This window comes from Bactrocera oleae, chromosome 6 (genome assembly GCF_042242935.1).
Source record: "Bactrocera oleae isolate idBacOlea1 chromosome 6, idBacOlea1, whole genome shotgun sequence".
In the NCBI taxonomy this organism is placed as follows: domain Eukaryota; kingdom Metazoa; phylum Arthropoda; class Insecta; order Diptera; family Tephritidae; genus Bactrocera; species Bactrocera oleae.
Genome location: NC_091540.1, coordinates 23,981,461 through 24,000,379, shown reverse-complemented (window position 1 = coordinate 24,000,379; position 18,919 = coordinate 23,981,461). Strand labels below are relative to the sequence as shown.

Below are 18,919 nucleotides of genomic sequence, written 5' to 3'. Positions count from 1 at the left end.
TTTGAGGCACTTTAATGAAACACAGATAATGTCTTGTTTGTTGATAATATGTAGTTATACTAAAATCGGGCCAATACCCCTATCTCTCAAATACCTAATATAAGGTTTTCAAACTTACGGTTGGTTTTATACGTATAATATTGGACATACTATAGTTTAATGCCGAAAATATGAGATATTGGACTACGAGTTACTCCAACTCCCATATACTGCAAATAATGATTTTCGTTATTTTAACAAACCTTATGCCGAATATATCGATCACTACGTGAGTTATTTATTTATAAAATTTCTTGAAAATATGTTTTCAATATGCTCAGACCTTCCTCTGCCCTAAATATACCACGTATATTGATTTCCGATATTCCAGTTGACTTTAAACCGTTTACGGTGGTCAAAATGTATGATATTTTAATAAAATTAAGTGAACAAGTTTTCTTAAAAATCATAAAATTCTATTAATGGTTTAAAGCTGAATATGAATGGAGCTTGTCTACCCGTTTGGCTTGAACCTCATATTTCTAATATAACATAATGAATTTCGATAATCTATTCGATGTTTTCCACATCAACCCAAAACATTAAATTTAGCCTCTTCGGTTGAGTTTATACAAATACATCTCATTTGAGGATGATTTCAAATCATATCTCATTTTAGTTCTATATATAAAACTAAGTAAGCCTATGATCTGTATTGTAACTTAATTAAATACAAAATTTGATTGTAATCCATTCGGTTTTTTTGATAATGCGTGTTGAATTATTTTTTAAGATAAAATTTTACCAAATCTTGAAGTTATTTCTCCGGCTTTGATCCTTGCAAGTTGCGAGAGTATAAAATATTCGATTACACCCGAGTCTAAACTTCCTTACTTGTTGGTTCTGTATTTGAGTATGGTAATGGCAAGAGTCGAATGACGAAATTTAACAAATTTTCAAACCGATTCAGACCAACGGAGACTCTATAAATTATAAGGTGCACACCTAATGTAAAATTCAGAAATAATCGATATTTTCCATATTTCGATAGTTTAAAGCTTTAAAAATAACATACTAAATTTCGATAACTCAAACAGTTTTGTTGTAGTGTAGTTGAATTTTTTATTATATTAAGGGTTTTTTTTCTAAAGTTTCACTGTGTATTCTTTGAACAAGTTTAAATATATAAAAACAATCGATATAGTAGTTATTTTTTAATTCTAACTTGAATCCAGAATTCTATGATGACATTGAATTTTGAATTGATTATTTCTGTTCAATTGGTCAAATGAGTTGCAAGTGTCTTTTATTTAATGCACTTAAAACAAGAAAAAACGTTAACTTTCCGACAAATGAGCAGGGAGAAAAGGACGTGTGCAAAATTTCAGATTGTTATCTCAAAAACTGAGGAGCAAGTTCGCGTATACCATATAAACGCACGGACAGACCGACATGGCTAAATCGACTCAGCTCGTCATGTTTATTATTTATATAATATTTTATAGGGATTCCGACGTTTCCTTCAGGGTGTTTCAAACTTCGTGACAAACTTAATATACCCTGTTCAGGGTATACAAATATAACTTGTTGACTTATGAGTTTTTTAGTATTCTTGTTATGTAAGTAGTCCTAATCATTTTACATACATACTTACTTGCATAAATGCGCTTATTCAGGCCTTGATTTATGGCACATTTTTATAAAACAGTATGACATGGTATATAAAATATGTGTCTTCATAGGTGTTGTTTCCTTTGGCAACTTAATTTTGTTAAGAATACAAATAAGTACCCGATTGTGTACCCATATTGCCTGACAAAGGGAGGAGGAACCTACTGTGCGGGATAAGAAAAAGTGGAATACCATCTGTATTGATATATTGAAGTGCATGCGCATGTGCATACCCATACACACATATGAAAGTGTTGTACTCACATTCACTCACACAATATCCACAACAACGACCCTTCTTCTTGCGTGTAACATTTCTATGGATATACCTATTAACTGCTCTATTTTAGATCAGAGTCAGTACACTTGAGATCCATTTTCGCAATAATTACAAAAAGATTGTCAAAGAAGTAGTGTTTACTAAGTCATATCCAAACGTTAACAATGAAAGTGGTTCATATTAGCGAAAAATACTTGTATATATACATATGTGTTAGTGGAACGTATGGATCGTTTTAATTAATTCTAACTAATTCTATTGTCTGAAATAACACTCTTTGAAACCTTTCATGAATCGACCGATAATATTCGGTATCTGAACAGGGTATATTAAGTTTGCTAATAAGTTTGTACATACGTCGAAAATCTTTTAAAGTCTGTATATAAATAATCAGCTTGACGAGCTGAGCCAATTTAACCATATCTGTCTGCCTGTTCGTCTGTATATACGCGAACTAGTTTCTCAGTTTTTGAGATATCATCGTGAAATTTTGCACACATCAGTTTATTCCCAAGAAGGTGCTCATTTGTCGGAACGGCCGATATCTTACCACTATAACATATAGCTGTTATACAAATTTAATGATCAAATCAAATTCTTGGATAAAAAAACTTTTTTATTTAAGGAGCCATCTTCACGAAATTCGGTATGTTTTATTGTCTGTGCAATCTGAAATTGTTCACATCAAATCAGTATAGCTATACCTTCCATACAAATTGGCCGATCAAAATTAAGTTCTTGTAAGGAATCTTTTGCATTTGTGATTTGTGAAGGATATTCGAGCTTCAGTGGAGCCGTTAACGTTTTTTCTTGCTTTTGTTTTCGATTGTGCAACCGCATGTTTCGAAAAATGCGCAGTTAGCTCTCTTAATCTCATATAAAACATATTTTCAATGATTTTCGATATACTAGCAGACAGTATGCTGAATATATATTGTTCAATATGTGTGATATTTTAAAACAATTAAGTATACATATTTAATTAAATAAATATAATTCGGTCAACTGCTGAATATGAATGAAATCGGTTACTTTGGTCTTAATATAAATTACTCAGACCCGAAACAAAATGGAGCAATGAAACTAAGTGAATCTATGACCTGTGGTATAAGTTAAGAAGATGTCAAATATGATTCCAATTCTTTCACCCTTTCGTCAAAAAATGAGTATTGAATTCTTTCACAACATTTGTATACCTTGAATAGGGTATAATTAGTTTACCATGATGGTTGTAACACCCAGAAAGAAACGTCCGAGACCCTATAAAATATGGTTTATACATATATAAATGATAAGCAGGACGAGCTGTGTCGGTTTAGCCATGTAATGATATACGCGAACTACTTCCTCATTTTTTGAGATATCGTCGTGAGATTATACACACATCCTTTTCTTCTCAAGAAGATTCTCATTTGTCGGAACCGCCTACATCAGACCACTATGGCATACAAACTGCACGATGGGAATCAAGTGCTTGTGTGGAAAACTATTTCAAGGAAATTGTTCAGATCGAGTCATTATAGCATGTAGCGGCCATATAAATTTACCGATCAAAATCAAGTTCTTGTAAGGAATATTGCATTTGTGAAGGGTATTATAGCTTCGGAGCAACTGAAGTTAACGTTTTTTCTTGTTTAACATAAAGTTTTGACAACACCTTACAATATTTCAACGTCTTTGAGTCTCACAAATTTCGAGAGTACAAAATGTTTGCTTACATCGGAACTTATCCTTTCTTTATCATACTTGTTTAATATAAAGTCCTACCAAAACCTGATAATATTTCACGGATCTTTTTTGCTTCTTAGATAGTTAATTTTGTACTGGGATAGTAATATCCGTTTATTCTAAAAGTTATTTATTAAAATTCGATTTCAGTTTTTAAGGTAGTACTTTCAATTTGTACAAAGGAAGAAAATCAGCAAATACGATCACTCTCATTAGTTGCATGAGGCATATCACGCTTGTATACTCACCATCTAAATATTGAGATATTTCTTCAAACGAAAACTACATTTTGGTTCATATTACAGTGTTGTTGTTATTATTGGTTTTCCACTTCAAAAGGGTATTGAATATTATGTCGTGTAATTTGAGCTCAGAAAAGGCAAAACCTGTATTTACTGGCGCTTAATTACTAATAAATCTGTTGCCAACCCCTTGAAGTGTTCCAATTCCAATGGAGTAAACAATTGTTGCATGCGTAAGTAAATATCATACATGTTGAATACATGAATACCTAAAGTAAAAAGAAGTATATTATTTTTCAAATAGATGGCGCTATTTATCTCGTGTTGTATAAGTCCGATCAGGTTCGGTTGAATGGCGTTAGAAAGATGACATTTAGTACTAAAAAAGCTTTTTTGACAATTTTGTGATTGGTTGATTCAGTTTTGTTTGAGCGCGCGTTAAAGATGGACACTAGGAAAGAGAAAATAGCTATATTACAGTTTTTCTTCGATAAGGGTGAAAACGAAAGCGACGCGGCTGAAAATGTGAATAGCGTTTTTGGTCCTGATTTTCGTTTCGTCGATTCCGTTCCGGTAATTTCGATGTCAAAGATGCACCACGCTCTGGAAGACCAATTATTGTGAAAAATCGATCAAATAATGGAAATCGCCGAGTCCAAGCATCGAATACGATTGCCCCGGACCTAAAACCGTTTGAAACTATTTGAGTAAGGCTGGATACGAAAAGTAATAATTAAAGCATTAAAATTCATTCAAAAATAATGGATTTCGTTTTACTACACCAATATATTAAACAAGAATAACTCAAAATCCAAGAATGATAGAATACAAGATTGCGCCAATCGCCATCTTTTGACGTAATTCTTCTGGTATGTGAAGAGGCATCATAGAAAAACTGTCAAATATCCTGTAAATTGTAAACAAAAACGTAAACACGTTTTTAATTCGTGAAATATACTTAATTTATTAGTTTATAGTGAACAAGTTTTAGTGAAATGAATAGAATGATGTTGCAGGCAAATATTTTTGTAATTTTTAAGCTTTTGCATAGCTTCTATTGCGGGCCTTGAGCGCGGCGTCCGATTCAAGAAACTCCGTAACGAAAATAAACTTAACACGCATAATGTTTGTATATCTGTCTACATGCAACATATTATATGTATGTAAATATGTCCACTAATTGATGCATGCGAAATGTTTATGTATGAGCATGCATATATGTATATCGCCTTGAAAAATATTTTAGAATGGCAAAATATTTTAAATTGACAAGAACTATGTTGCCATTTTTTCTTTTTCTGTGTTTCCGGGTTTGTGGGATTGACACTTTCCCTTCCAGAAGGAACATCAGAAAGTTGTTCATTTTATGATTTTTAGCTTTTGCCATCGTCGCGAAAATGTTCGGGGAGTACGCGTAAAATTTGTGTAAAAGGGTTTTAAATGTAATTAAAAAAATGCATTTATTAACGAAGAAAATGATGAAAAAATAGTGAAAGAAAATTAGTGAGTACTCTATATACATAAATTTTCTTAAGCTATTGCATAGCTTTTATCGCAAGCTTTCAGCGCGGCAACCGAATCAAGAAATTTCGTAACGGAAATAAACCTAACACGACCACAAAGTATGTGCAAAATGTTTGCATACTTGTAGGCGTATTTTCGTATATCTCTAGCGGAACAAATAAATTGAAGAGCAGGGGGATTCAAAAATAATATTGTTTAAGATACAATTTTTTTAATGGCAAATAAAAATATTGAATTTAATAACAAATACATTATTCAATAGTTGGAGTCATAATATTATATTAATAAAATTATTATTATTTTGGTAAATTACTTCCCCACCTTTAGGAACAGTATCTCGTTTGACTAGAACAATACAATTGCAAATAGGTATTTCAATCGGATTATCAATGGTACTAAATTTCCACTTATCTTGGCTGGCGATTTCAACATCAACTTCGCTGATAAAATATCAAAACGGTTGATAACTTTACATTCGAAAAAATTGAATTTGAAAATGAATAGTGATCCACAAGAAACCACAACAAAATATTTGACCACCATTGACGCGGTATTTTCTAGATATTTAGAGGATATCAAGTCTCAAACTTATGTTTCTTATTTCAGTTACCATAAACCTATACTTTCAATGTTAAAAATTCCTTAATAACCTACATGTATTGTAAGATAATAAAAATATTTTAAACAATATTAACTTCTCATTTATTCAAAAAAAGAAAACAATTTGTTTTCTTATCGATCACCACACTCAAAAAGTGTAACATGAATTGCGATATATCCAGCAGTAGTTTATTTTATTATACACAAATATGGTATATATATAAATTAATAACATTCTGATGTATTTAAGTGAAATTATAGGAGAAATATTCTGAAATACTAATTATTATGATTACAAAAAATTACTCATTGTTTAGGAACTTTTATATCCGAAGGAAAACTGAATGATAGAATATTATATATATTATTGTAACGCTACAAGCGAACATGATCTGTCTTCAACACTTAAATGTAATAATATAATAATAATAAATAATATATGTTTTATAAGTGAAACAATGTTAGGGATATACATTTCTATTAACCAGCGGCTGATCTTAGCCAATTTCTGCCTTTTTCAAAGCTTTTGCTTTTTGCAATCCCAAAATTTTTTTCTGTAATTTAACTACCTCACATGATCTTTCTTTAATTTCAAGAGGACAAAGGTACTGAGAAAAATACATTACATTTTCCAGTTTCGAAAAATTACTCAGGGCAGATGTTTCAATAACAGTGGAAATGATCACCGTATATATACATGTATATAACTCATTTGAGTTAATTAGGTTGACCTTAATATAAATATGGTTGGAAGGTATCTCCCTTTCGCTTTTTTGCTCTTCATTCAATGCTTTATAAAAAGTGTTACAGTGATCGGATTTAGTTAAAATATGCGCCGTTTTGTTCGATGATCTGTTTCCATCTAGACGGCAACTTCATAATACCTTCCTCGTAGAAGCCCCCCTCCTTATTTGCGAAGAACTCGGACAGCCACTTTTCACAAGCCTCTTTTGAGTTCAACTTCACACCACCAAGGGCATTCGCCATGGACAGGAACAGGTGGTAATCACTTGGCGCTACGTCCGGGCTATATGGTGGATGCGATAAAACTTCCCATCCGAGCTCCCGTAGCTTCTGACGAGTCATCAACGAAGTGTGTGGTCTGGCGTTGTCCTGGTGGAACACTACATCCTTCCTGTTGGCCAATTCTGGACGCTTCTGGTCGATCGCCTGCTTCAAGCGGTCCAGTTGTTCGCAGTAGATGGTAGAATTAAGCGTCTGACCATATGGGAGCAGCTCATAGTGGATTATTCCCTTCCAATCCCACCAAACACACAGCAAAACCTTCCTGGCCGTCAATCCCGGCTTGGCCACTGTTTGGGACGATTCACCGGCCTTCGACCACGACCATTTTCGCTTGATATTGTCGTATGTGATCCATTTTTCGTCGCCAGTCACCATCCGCTTCAAGAATGGGATGAGGTCGTTCCGTTTCAGCAGCATATCGCAGGCGTTGATTCGGTCCAGAAGGTTTTTTTGCGTCAAACTATGCGGCACCCAAACATCAAACTTTTTTTGTATCCAGCCTTCTGCAGATGGTTCAAAATGGTTTGGTGACTAACTCCCATCTCCTGGGCGATGTCACGAGATGCCATATGCCGGTATAACTCGATGTATTCCATGATTTGATCGGTATTTGTCGTCACAGGTCTTCCGCCGGCTGGCTTATCCATGGTGTCGTTTTCACCGGCTCTGAATCGTCGAAACCATTCCTCCGCGGTTCGAAGTGATAGAGTACCATCCCCTAAAACACCATTAATCTCACGGAACGTTTCTCTAGCGGATTTGCCTTTAACGAAGGAAAACTTTAAAATAGCGCGAATTTCGGCGTTAGTGAACTCCATGTTTACACGTCTATAACTGTTGAACGCAATATCCAAACTAATCATGCATAGCGTTGTTTTGTAGGTTATGTCAAGACCTTTCAAATTATGTATAGTGTTGCCAGATACGAGCTCTGTAGCGCTTTGTACATAGCCGCGAAATTCAAAAGACAAAAAAGCGGAAGGGAGATACCTTCCATCCTTATATATACCATATATTGGACACGAAGCAATTGTATTAGTGAAACTAAGTGAGTCAATAAGTTAATAATATATGAAATTTCCCTTCACATTTGCGTCGAATAATGCATTTTCAATTCATTTGCAACAATTTTAATATAAATTTTGTTAACACCTCAAAAAATTTTACTGCTTTTACATTAGTACAAAAGTTCGGTTTCACCCGAACTTAGCCGTTTCTTTGTTAGATTACAGCTCTTGTTGCATGACCGGTAATGTTATTAATCCGGCTGATTTGTGCAGAAAAGCTCTTGCAAAATGTTAAAATCTAAGCAACCATTAACTACAGGAAAATTAAAACTTGGCAAATTTTTTTGTGATCGGATGTAAAGGTTTAAGTTATTTATACCGCTTTATATGTGTTTCTGTATCTACAAACATAATTGATGCGTTGGAAAACAACAGTTAATAATACTTTTGAAAATTGTCTAACTTTTTTGTTCAAAGAACAATGGTAAAATAGTATTCTACCTCCTACATTGTTGGTGGGATTACAACTGCGAAACAATTCAAAGCCCCTTCTACTAAAAAAGGCATCACAGCCCCAGCCAAATATATTCGTTAATGTGAGATCCGAATCCTTCATGTAAATACTATATGTATAAATTGTAAGTACATTTCTACGTATGTGGCCGGGATACTTACATTATACTACCTATACTGTACAAGTTAAATTAAATCGTTTTGACACTCGCACCTTTACCTAAGCGTGCGTACTGACATAGAGGTTCATTGTTTCAGCATTTCAGAAAATGCATAAAAAAAGGTAAACGATATGCTTTTCAATATTGCAAAGCGATCAGGATGCAGATGTTCACTTGGCACACCTTCCTTGAAGATTTTGTGCATTTAAACCGCTTCATAAAAAGGTATCTGTTTCAAAATGGCTGAATGAAGATAATTACATCACTTCATACACATAAATATACTTATGTATGGATCAATTTTCTATGTGTAATCAATATACTTTTAGTTATATTTCGTTCCCATGCATGCATGTGAACATCTGAATAGATATATTATATATTCACTACATGTATGCAGGTTTACTTTGGAAACAGTGTTTTCAATAATTAATTTTTTTTTGGGGTCATTTTCTTACTTATGACTCAAATCATCCAAAACGTTAATAGATAAAACAAATATACATATGTATATAATATCATTATCGTGTACAAAATTTTACATTAAAAAATATTGTAAATTCAGCCGTTAACAGCGCCTTACTAACGTCAGCGTCGGAAAAGTGTCCTCATAGTAATCAAAAAATAAAGGGTTTTATTTTAGTAGGTGAGTATAGCTACTGCTTGAAGGATGAATTTTGAGAAAATTTGAAAATAAAATTTTTTTTTGCGTTTTTCGCAAATCATAGTTCATTTTTACACTAAATTTGACCACGTATTACCCTCTCAACTGAATTGTAAAGATCAAAAAAAATATCCTACGTTCAAGCAGTAGTCAAACATGTTTAAAAGATGTATTCAAATTTCAAGTCGATCGGTTAATAAGTTATCGAGAAATTTTGGCTACCGACTTCAAAAAGGGAGTTTTGAGAAAAACGCGTTTAAAGTCGGGTCGAGTTAAGTCGACCGTAACTACGAGCTTTATATATCTGAAAATTTGGCTCGGCTTGAAAATTTCAGACGATATTCCTAATGAGTTGTTCAATTAACTAAAAAATCGATGTTGATGTAGCCCCTTAAGAGTGACTTAATATCTAATTTTGAGACTTCATCTAGTCCTTTGAATTGCTCCTAGATATTTAAGACCATGTGAGTAATAAACATGTCTGTTTTCCTTCCGTTTACTTGTACATGATCTTGCCGATCGTGCATGCCCGTAAGGCATTCCATCTCACCCTGATACGTTTGTCAGTTTTTTCGGAAATTTCATTAAGTACCGTATTTAGCAACTTACGTGTTTCCTGTACTAGTTAGGTAGCCAGACGATTGACAGTTTTGGGAATCTCATCAGCTATTTCGTTTCCCGGAATTTTTTTAGCCTGGAACCGAGTATACATACATATATGCAACCGCTTTCCGGTAGCAGTAAGGACATTCTCTGATATAATACAATGTGAGATTATTGCTCTAATAGCCGCCTGTGTATCGTTATACATACTGATCTTCTATGTGTTGTTTCCTGCATTGTTAGCCTCTGACACTTTCCTGACCGCAAAAAGATGGAAGATAGTGCAGTATTCCGGAAGCTTAAAGGCCTACTTCCCGAATTAAGAGAAAAAAGACGACACCAAACATTTCTTTTAAGAGCGATTGGGACGCATTTATAAGATGAACGTACTTTATGATATCGACGGCCAAACCATTTTCTACTATCTAGAAAAACTTCTGCCCAAACGAAACTTGACTTAGAAGACATAAAATTATTAAAGTCGTCTTCAGCGCCATAGGTATGTATACAAGCAGTACACATATAAATGATTATTTCGAAATATATCAAGGACGATTAATGTCTTGCTAATCAATGCTTGTACTCAATACTTACCGTTTTTCACGGAGCGTGAATGTAGGTGGACGACCAAATCGAGGTTTTGATGTAGCTGCTGAAAGTTTCTATTACGGTATAGACTGAAGAGTGCGATCTTCTAATCAAACGCTTAATTTCATGATTTGATTACCCTTTTACCAAACTTTGATAATATTGATTGATTGATTGCTATCCGAGTAGACATCATTGCAAATTTTTGTATAAAGTTTATAAAAACAAAAAAAAATTGTTTTCACTTTTTTATTAGAAAGGTGTGAGTGTGCGTTTATATACATATGTAAAATGTATGTGTAAATTTACTACCATTTTGAAATTGACCAAGGTTATGCAACCGTAGTATTAACAGAACATTTTTTCCCCTGTTGTCATATATAGATAGACTCTCTTATAATCTCTTTTTTATTACTTTACGTTCTCTGGTGTTCCGACCTTAACGTTTTGTCGCTATTGCCCTTTTAAATTTGGGAAACAGTTTGGAAATGAAACGAAACGAAAAGAGAAGTTGAATTTTTGATTTTGCCTTAGTTATTCTTTGAACGCGAGATATTAAAGTTGTTTGATGGTTGGGGTTTGTTTTGTCGCGGTACCTATTTACGCACAGAAGTGATTTTGCTGATTGAAGTGAAGAAGTAGAAATTGTTATGTTTTTTGTACATAAATATATAAGAACGTTGTAAATGCTACCCGAAACTGATTTGCTTGGATATTATTCTCAAATAAATCGGAAAATTGTGTTGTGATATTATTAATATTGCTCTGTAAATAAGTGAATTTATTATAATTTTAAAGTATATAACTTAATTCAATACAAGAAACGACAGGTTTTAATGAAATATAAATGGAATTGACGATGGACTATTGAAAAGCGTCATTGTAGTGCATGAATTAGGTAAGGTTACGCTTTTCAGAATCTGTTCTTTTTAACATACCTATGTCAGAAGTTGTAAATGCATGTATGTACGAAATCAGCCAACGCGCGCGCTGATGGGTCTGTAAAATGCATTAATTAAGTTATTCAATAGCGTTAATATAGCAAGCGAGCACTTATGCTACTTCATACATATTTACATAGATATGTTCAAATAAGCATCACATACATATGTACGTAAGAATATTTATACATACATATGTACATACATACATACTACATGATGAATATAACATACATTTTATATATTTAAGGAGCACTCAAACAAATAATTGAGAAATGCTACAATAGCAATAATAAAATTACAAAATTATTTAGACATTTTTGATAGGCATTGCGAGATATTTATGAATATGTATTTACAAAGTTAGCCAGTTATACAATTAAATCAAATTCACAAATAAAAAAAATTCTTACAAGAACTTAATTTTGATCATTCAATTTGTATGGCAGCCATATGCTATAGTGGTCCGATATCGATGAATCCCCGAATGATCAGCTTGGAGAGAAAAGAACGCCTGCGACATCTCAAAAACTAAGAGACTAACGTATATACAGACTGACAGACACCGCGGCCATTATAATACTATTTTGTGTATTAACAGACGTTTACTCACCTTCTTCTACTACTCCGCAGCTCTTCTATCGCCACTGGATTTTTGTTTAGCTGCATAGAGCAATGGTTAAGCAACGTTTCATCATTGCACCTTTTATTACCTCTTCTCTCTTACTTGACTTGCATGTTGAACTAAAAGTATCGGCATATTCACATGTATGGAGATGTAAGTATGTGTGAATGTTTACAAAGTGAAATATATTTCTTTCAAAATGATATGCTTCATTCATATATTACAACTGAAAATTAGAAATGTTTATACATATGCACACATATGTACATATGCAACCAAACTTCCAAATATGGATGCGTGTGTCTAAGAGCCTTACTGCCCAGCCTTCGGAAAAAAGAAAGTACGCTTTGTTCTCGGTGTATTGTGTTCATCACGGTAGGATACTCATGACACTAGTAATTTTTCGACTCGTGATATACGTCACGGTGTACTGACATCGTTTTAATAATATGTGTACGCAAATATCGAACTTATAATATTTGTGTTATTTAAGAAATAAGGTGTCTAATAAGGTTAGTTCAAACTATGGAATTAGGAGATTAGGGATTATTATATTTATACTTATGTATGCATAGTTGTGATCAATTAATTCACCTTTATTTCAAACTTCTGCATTGTATACATATTTAAACGTTGTGTATTGTGTTATAATAACAGCAAAAACTGATTAATTTACGGAAATACTCCATTAAATCTTCTTATGTCTTTAAATCAGGAATCAGGAAAGTGTAGTTACGCAATTATTTGTCAATTGAAAGCCCTCCTCCCCTAGCTTAAGCCCCATATATAATGAAAGTTAAGGTTATATTTCATTATATCTCTTAAATGTATCCAAACAAAAGTTGTTTTTATAATGACATTTATGTTAAAGTGAAGCGTGATCTAACATTATTAGTCAGTACGTTTATCATTGATTTTATGACGATAAAAGACCACTGCTTTGCTATGGTTTTAATCAATGATCAACAATTCAGAAATATGAACAAACTTGAACTTTTTTCGAAAGTAGTCCAGTGTTTCTTTGGTAATTAAAAACGTTGTTTCGAATATCCGTTCCAAGTTGCACGGTGTTATTTAAAGATAACTAAATTTTAAAGCTGTGGGATGTTTATAAAGTTGATTTCAGTGTACTTATCTCTCTGGAGGTGTTACTCTTAATTAATCCCTTGTCTACAATTTAAACGCCTATGCTACCTAATAGGATATCACATAGGTGTTAATAAAACTTCCATTTATATAATTGGTATTCTCTATATACTCCATAGAATATTCGTAGAAGAAGAAACGTATCTGGAAGTTTTTGAAGTCTCTGAAAATGGCACAAGTTAATTTACAAAGGGTTATATATGTTATAAAAGCGTTACAATGCTGGATGTTTCTAAGCTATGGTATTTCACAGTTTAAAGTAGTAGACTCGAGGATAAGTGGGATGACGTCCGCACTTGGAATTGATAAATCATATTTTATGGCGTGGGATCAAATCATAGATTTAGATGATAGTTTTCACTTATTATGGACAATCACGGATAAGGATGCCATATTTGAAGTACAAGTTCGAACCCATGGATACGTGGGGTTTGGATTTTCTGTAAACGGAAGGCAAGAAGGGGCGGACGTTGTTATCGGGTGGGTGGATAAGGGGCAGACATTCTTCCAAGACCGCCATGTTTCAAGAAATGTAAACTCTACAGAACCTCAAGTTGATCCCTCTCAGGATTACGTACTTCTAAAGGGGTACGAAAACACGACACATACAATCATAAGGTTTCGTCGAAAATTAGATACCTGCGACAGTGTTTATGATATTCCAATTACAGTAAGTAATTCGTTATAAAGATTCACTATTAAACATATATTATAAGTTCATTAGTAAAACTATGAAATCTTTGTAGAATGACACTATGCGTTTAATGTTTTTATACGATGAGAACGATCCACCGAATGGTTTAGTAAGTCCTGGATCCTTACCCAACATAAGAAATGCTTGGCGACAATCACGATCAGTGGTTTTAACAGAACGTACCATTCCTTCGCAAAGCTTAGAGAACACACGAAAATTGGAATTCCGTAATTCTGGAGTAGAGTTGCCATACGACGATGAAACTTTTATATGGTGTAAATTTTTCAAATTGGATATAATGAAGAAAAAAAATCATATTGTTAAAGTAAGTAATAAATAATAAAAATTACTATTAAATAATATATAGTAAACATAGTCTTAGAAACTTTATTATATAATTAAAATTTGTTATCTCTTAGTGAGCAAAATTTTATTATTCCATTTTGGCATATACAGTATGAACCTGTTTTCGAATCATCTTGGAGTGTTCAATATTTACAATATATTACGCTGTATGAATGCCAGGGAAGCGGTCCTGAACTCGAAGCATTAGCTCATGAACCAGGGCATCAGTGCCATAATATACGCAGCCCACAGCTATTACACACATGTAATACATATATAGCTTCTTGGTCTCGTGGAAATTTTGTAAATTAACCTAAAAAAAGAATGAACTCTTTATGGTTTTCTAATGTATAAATTAAATTTTAGGAGTTTATGTATCCACCTGAAGTTGGCTATCCCTTAGAAACAAATAATATGCGTTTTGTTATGATGGAAACTCATTATAATAACTTGAATATTGATTTTGAGCAATTCAAAATAAATCACATGTTCGATAGTTCAGGGTTGATGTTGCATGTCACAGAAAATTTGCGACCGAATGATGCTGGACTAATGTCTATCGGTAAGAATACAATATAAATAAAAAATGTGACATGTATATGATATTTAAACTGTCTCTTATTTTTTAGGGATGGAACCAAACTGGCATCATATTATTCCTCCGAGTCAAAAACGCGTTGTTTCCCAAGGTCATTGCATAGAGCAGTGCACAGAGTCTTTATTTCCAACTGAGGGTATTAATATCTTTGCGACCATGTCGCGAACACACCAGATAGGTGTAGAAGTTAAACTACGTCAGGTAAAAAGCATTGATAACTAACTATATATTTGTATACAGTATGTATGTAAATATGGTAGTTTTCTTAAAGTGTTAAGACTGTTTGTACTATGGATGTATTTATAGATACGAAAGACGCGAGAGCTTGCCCCCATTGTTTCTGACAGCAATATTGATCCGAATTATCAAGCATTCCAACGGTTACGGCAGGTTACGATCTCTCTTCCAGGCGATCGATTAATCGCTGAATGTGTTTACGATACATCCTCTCGTCGTGCCATCACTTTAGGTACATATATAATTTTGTTTTGGTCTTTTTATGTTATTTAACAATTTAAATAATATCTCAGGTGGACCATCTATTAAGGAAGAAAGTTGTATGATTTTTGTGCTGTATTATCCAAGGCAAAATAATTTTACATCATGTCATTCCTCCCCAAGTTTGTCGACTGTTTTACACTCTCTAGGAATTGAATATTTAAATGCGTAAGTCTTTTATTTTCGCTAATTACATTGTTAGATAGTTGAAGAGTATGATTGGTTCAACAGAAACTCTGATCCTGTGGTTATATCATTGCCAGTGGAATTAAAAGGCATGACTCTGGAAGAACGGTTATTAACATACGACTGGGACAGTCAGTTTAAAGCCTTTCAGGATATAACACTGAATGGTGCCTTTAAATCTGTATGCGAAATTGATAATTCCATGCCTAAGGTAGTTATTATTATATTATTTATGCGTCAATATATATGTTAAACGTGTATTTTTTTCTTTATAGGGTTCTTATACTTTAACTAGTTGGCCAACTAATATAACCGATACTTATGACCTACCAAATCTTTGCAGCCAACGAGCACATAGTATAAAAAAATTTGAAGAACATGACACATATATTGTAAACAATGTCTCAAACAACGATTTAATTGAATTGTCTGTGCGTAATAGCCGAAGCTCATTTAGTGAGACATTAGCATTGAGTAGAGAAGAAACTTTTGCGTCATCTACAAGGCGATTGTTTGATGGTAGTTTCATAATGATATTCCTAATTTTAGCTTTAATACTAAATTAAAGAAAAATAAGGTAAAAGATAATAACTGTAATGATAAAGCAATATTTAAGTGACAATGAAAGGAATAGCCCTTAAAATAATGTTGTATACCTTAACCAATACTCGTATTTAAGCAATAATGTGTGTAACGTTGATGTTAGAGTTCGTGATTAAAGTTGTGAGTCTTTCATATTTTAAGATAAGTACATACATATATAAAGTAGTTACTTATACATAACTGTATGGCATACTACAAACTTTAATGTTTAGTATGCCAAACCAAACTGTGATATGTCTTAGCAGTACTTTATATAAGTAAATAACAATATCGATGTGTATTTAGTATGTATAAATTAATATCTAACTGTAACTCGGCGATGAACGATTATTAGTTACCTATATTCTAACAGTGCGGAATTGTGAATATAAATTATTAGTATTAAATAAAACCAAAATACTGTTCAAAACTTCTAGTTATTTTCTTTTCATCCAATTATATGTACAATATCCTTTAACTCCTGTTGGAGAGTAGGGCCAAAATAAAAGCATTAAAGTCATTAAGGTTATTTGACCAAGTTTTTAAATTATTGTATTATATTTTAGTTGGTGCTGACGTTCATTTGATCAGTATTAAAAATTTTGAAAAAATGTGCGTGGCCCGACTCGCTAATGTACATATCCCCTAAACTATTAAGGCTACAAAAATTCGCTAAGAACAATTATTTTTAGTCCCCTACCGATAGTGCTGAAATGGATGAAATCGGATTATAACCCCGTCCCCTTCCCATATAAAAGTTTTGCTAAAAACTTCTAAAAGCGCGATAAATCAGTAGTTAAATGCTTCAGAGACATCAAATTTTACACCCGAGATGTTACGAGAGGGCCGTATAGAAGCCACTGCCAAATCTGGACGACGAACTGGGCATCGCCCATATTTAGATGAAATTCCTTATCTTGGGACGTACTGCATCGATTTCAACCAAATTCGGTATGTAGTATTTTCCCGACATTCCTAGATTACAGTGTAAAAATAAGCAAAATCTGACAAAAACTACGCCTCCTTCCCATATAACCCAATTTTAAAGTCCTTCAGATTTTTTTACATTTTAGTATATAAATCAAGAATCAGTCGATCTATCCGGATAATATTTGCACAAAAATCGGACTATGTCTTTTTAAGAACCCAGATGCCAAATATGTGGACCCTAGTGCGTATGGCTGCTTTTTGTCTAAAATATCTGTGAATCTGTAAGGTATATTATTGAAATTCGGGGAAAATGTTTCTTTGATAATAATCTACCGTTGTGTCAAAAATGGGATGAATCGGACTAATTCTTCTCGTAGCCCCCATATACCTAATATAAAGATTTTCGGACTCCCAGTTGACTTTATTCCACATAAGTGGTATATAGGACAGTGTGCTAGTTATTTTAATGAATATTTTGTGCCTCAAATGGACAAAATCGGGCGAAAACTTGCTTTAGCCCCTTATACTTATATTCAAGATTTTGAAACGTCCGGTTGACTTTACTCCATATACACATACTCGAATGTTTATATTTATATATTTATAAAATTGTGTGATACGAGTATACCTGAGTAATGTCAAAAATTAATGCATTCAATTGCTCTGTCCCCAATATATGCTATATTATGATTTCCCAGTTTCCACCTGACTTTAAACCATTTAGGTTGGTCAAAATGAGTGATATTTTCTTGAAATTTAGTGGACACGTTTTCCTAAGAGTTATAAAATTATTTTAGTGGTTTGGCGCTCAATATACATAAATGAAATTGGTCTTGGTCTAAACCTTATATCCCTAATACTTATAATGACTTCCGATCTTGATCTTTGATTGAAATTTTTCACATAAACTCAATATATTAAATTTAGCCTCTTTATATTATATCACATATATCTCGTTTGAGGATGATTTTAGTATTATTTTCGCTGAGGGGAAGTAAAATATAGTAATCAAACTAAATGAGCTCAAATAAAGTAATATGATGCCAAATTTGGTTGTAATCAATTCACGATTTCGTCGAACAATAATTTAAACCGTTTTACTACTTAATATAAATTTTTATAATTTATAATTTTAATAAAAAAATTTTCCAACATCAAAAAGTATTACGACGCCTTTGATTTTTAAAATTTGCTAGAGTATAAATTGTTCGCGTACACCTGAAAATCAGCCTTCCTTACTTGTTACCATTTGTGTTATATTTACAAGAGCCTTGACATATGAGACAATGCTACAACGTGAATGCATGTATGTATAACAGCTACACACTAAATATGTATGTATGTATGTAAGTAAGAGTAAAAAATAAGTTGTACACAGAAGCAATGAAACACTCACTCCAACTCTTGTCAAGTAGGATTAGGTTGAAGGCAAATAAATGGCGGATGCACCTTTGCTTCTTTCTGCTTCTCTACTGCTTGCTGCATCTTTTTTGATTGCGATCGTGAAGAAACCCTTTGTATGTTCATTCTTCTGAAATTTGATAAGCGGATTAGTCAGGTAGAAGGACCACAGCCGCTATGTGTGGTTTCTGAAGATCCGCGCCAATACTTAGCTCCATTTGGGATGCACATGCTGATTTTTTTTTGCACTTACACACATATCCTTACATATGTATACGCATACGTATGGATATATTTTACATTATTGTGCGTGCTTGAGTGTGAGCATGCTTGACTTCATTATGGCGTTTTGAACGTTATTTAGGCATACAACTCTAATACTAACAA

At 33.2% G+C, this 18,919-nt stretch overlaps 1 protein-coding gene across 2 annotated transcripts; it reads left to right on the top strand.

Moving 5' to 3' along the window:
• Positions 1 to 11,114: 11,114 nt before the first annotated feature.
• Positions 11,115 to 16,631, top strand: LOC106619948 (MOXD1 homolog 2). 2 transcript variants are annotated; one of them, XM_014238294.3, is made up of 11 exons: positions 11,115 to 11,484; positions 12,161 to 12,305; positions 13,418 to 13,968; positions 14,045 to 14,317; positions 14,449 to 14,640; positions 14,704 to 14,899; positions 14,967 to 15,136; positions 15,242 to 15,404; positions 15,466 to 15,601; positions 15,665 to 15,830; positions 15,895 to 16,631. In XM_014238294.3, the coding sequence occupies exons 3-11, from the start codon at positions 13,468 to 13,470 to the stop codon at positions 16,183 to 16,185; spliced, it is 2,088 nt and encodes a 695-aa protein (XP_014093769.2). In that variant the 5' UTR covers positions 11,115 to 11,484; positions 12,161 to 12,305; positions 13,418 to 13,467; the 3' UTR covers positions 16,186 to 16,631. The 2 variants fall into 2 exon arrangements, with proteins under 2 accessions (XP_014093769.2, XP_014093768.2); XM_014238293.3 differs by lacking the exon at positions 12,161 to 12,305.
• Positions 16,632 to 18,919: the final 2,288 nt, after the last annotated feature.

Excerpts from the sequence above, each read along its gene's own strand:
- LOC106619948 (XM_014238293.3), top strand. The coding sequence starts at position 13,468 with ATGGCACAAGTTAATTTACAAAGGGTTATATATGTTATAAAAGCGTTA. Across the intron at positions 13,969-14,044 it reads TTTATGATATTCCAATTACA|AATGACACTATGCGTTTAAT; the intron begins GTAAGTAATTCG and ends AAATCTTTGTAG. Across the intron at positions 15,831-15,894 it reads TTGATAATTCCATGCCTAAG|GGTTCTTATACTTTAACTAG; the intron begins GTAGTTATTATT and ends TTTTCTTTATAG.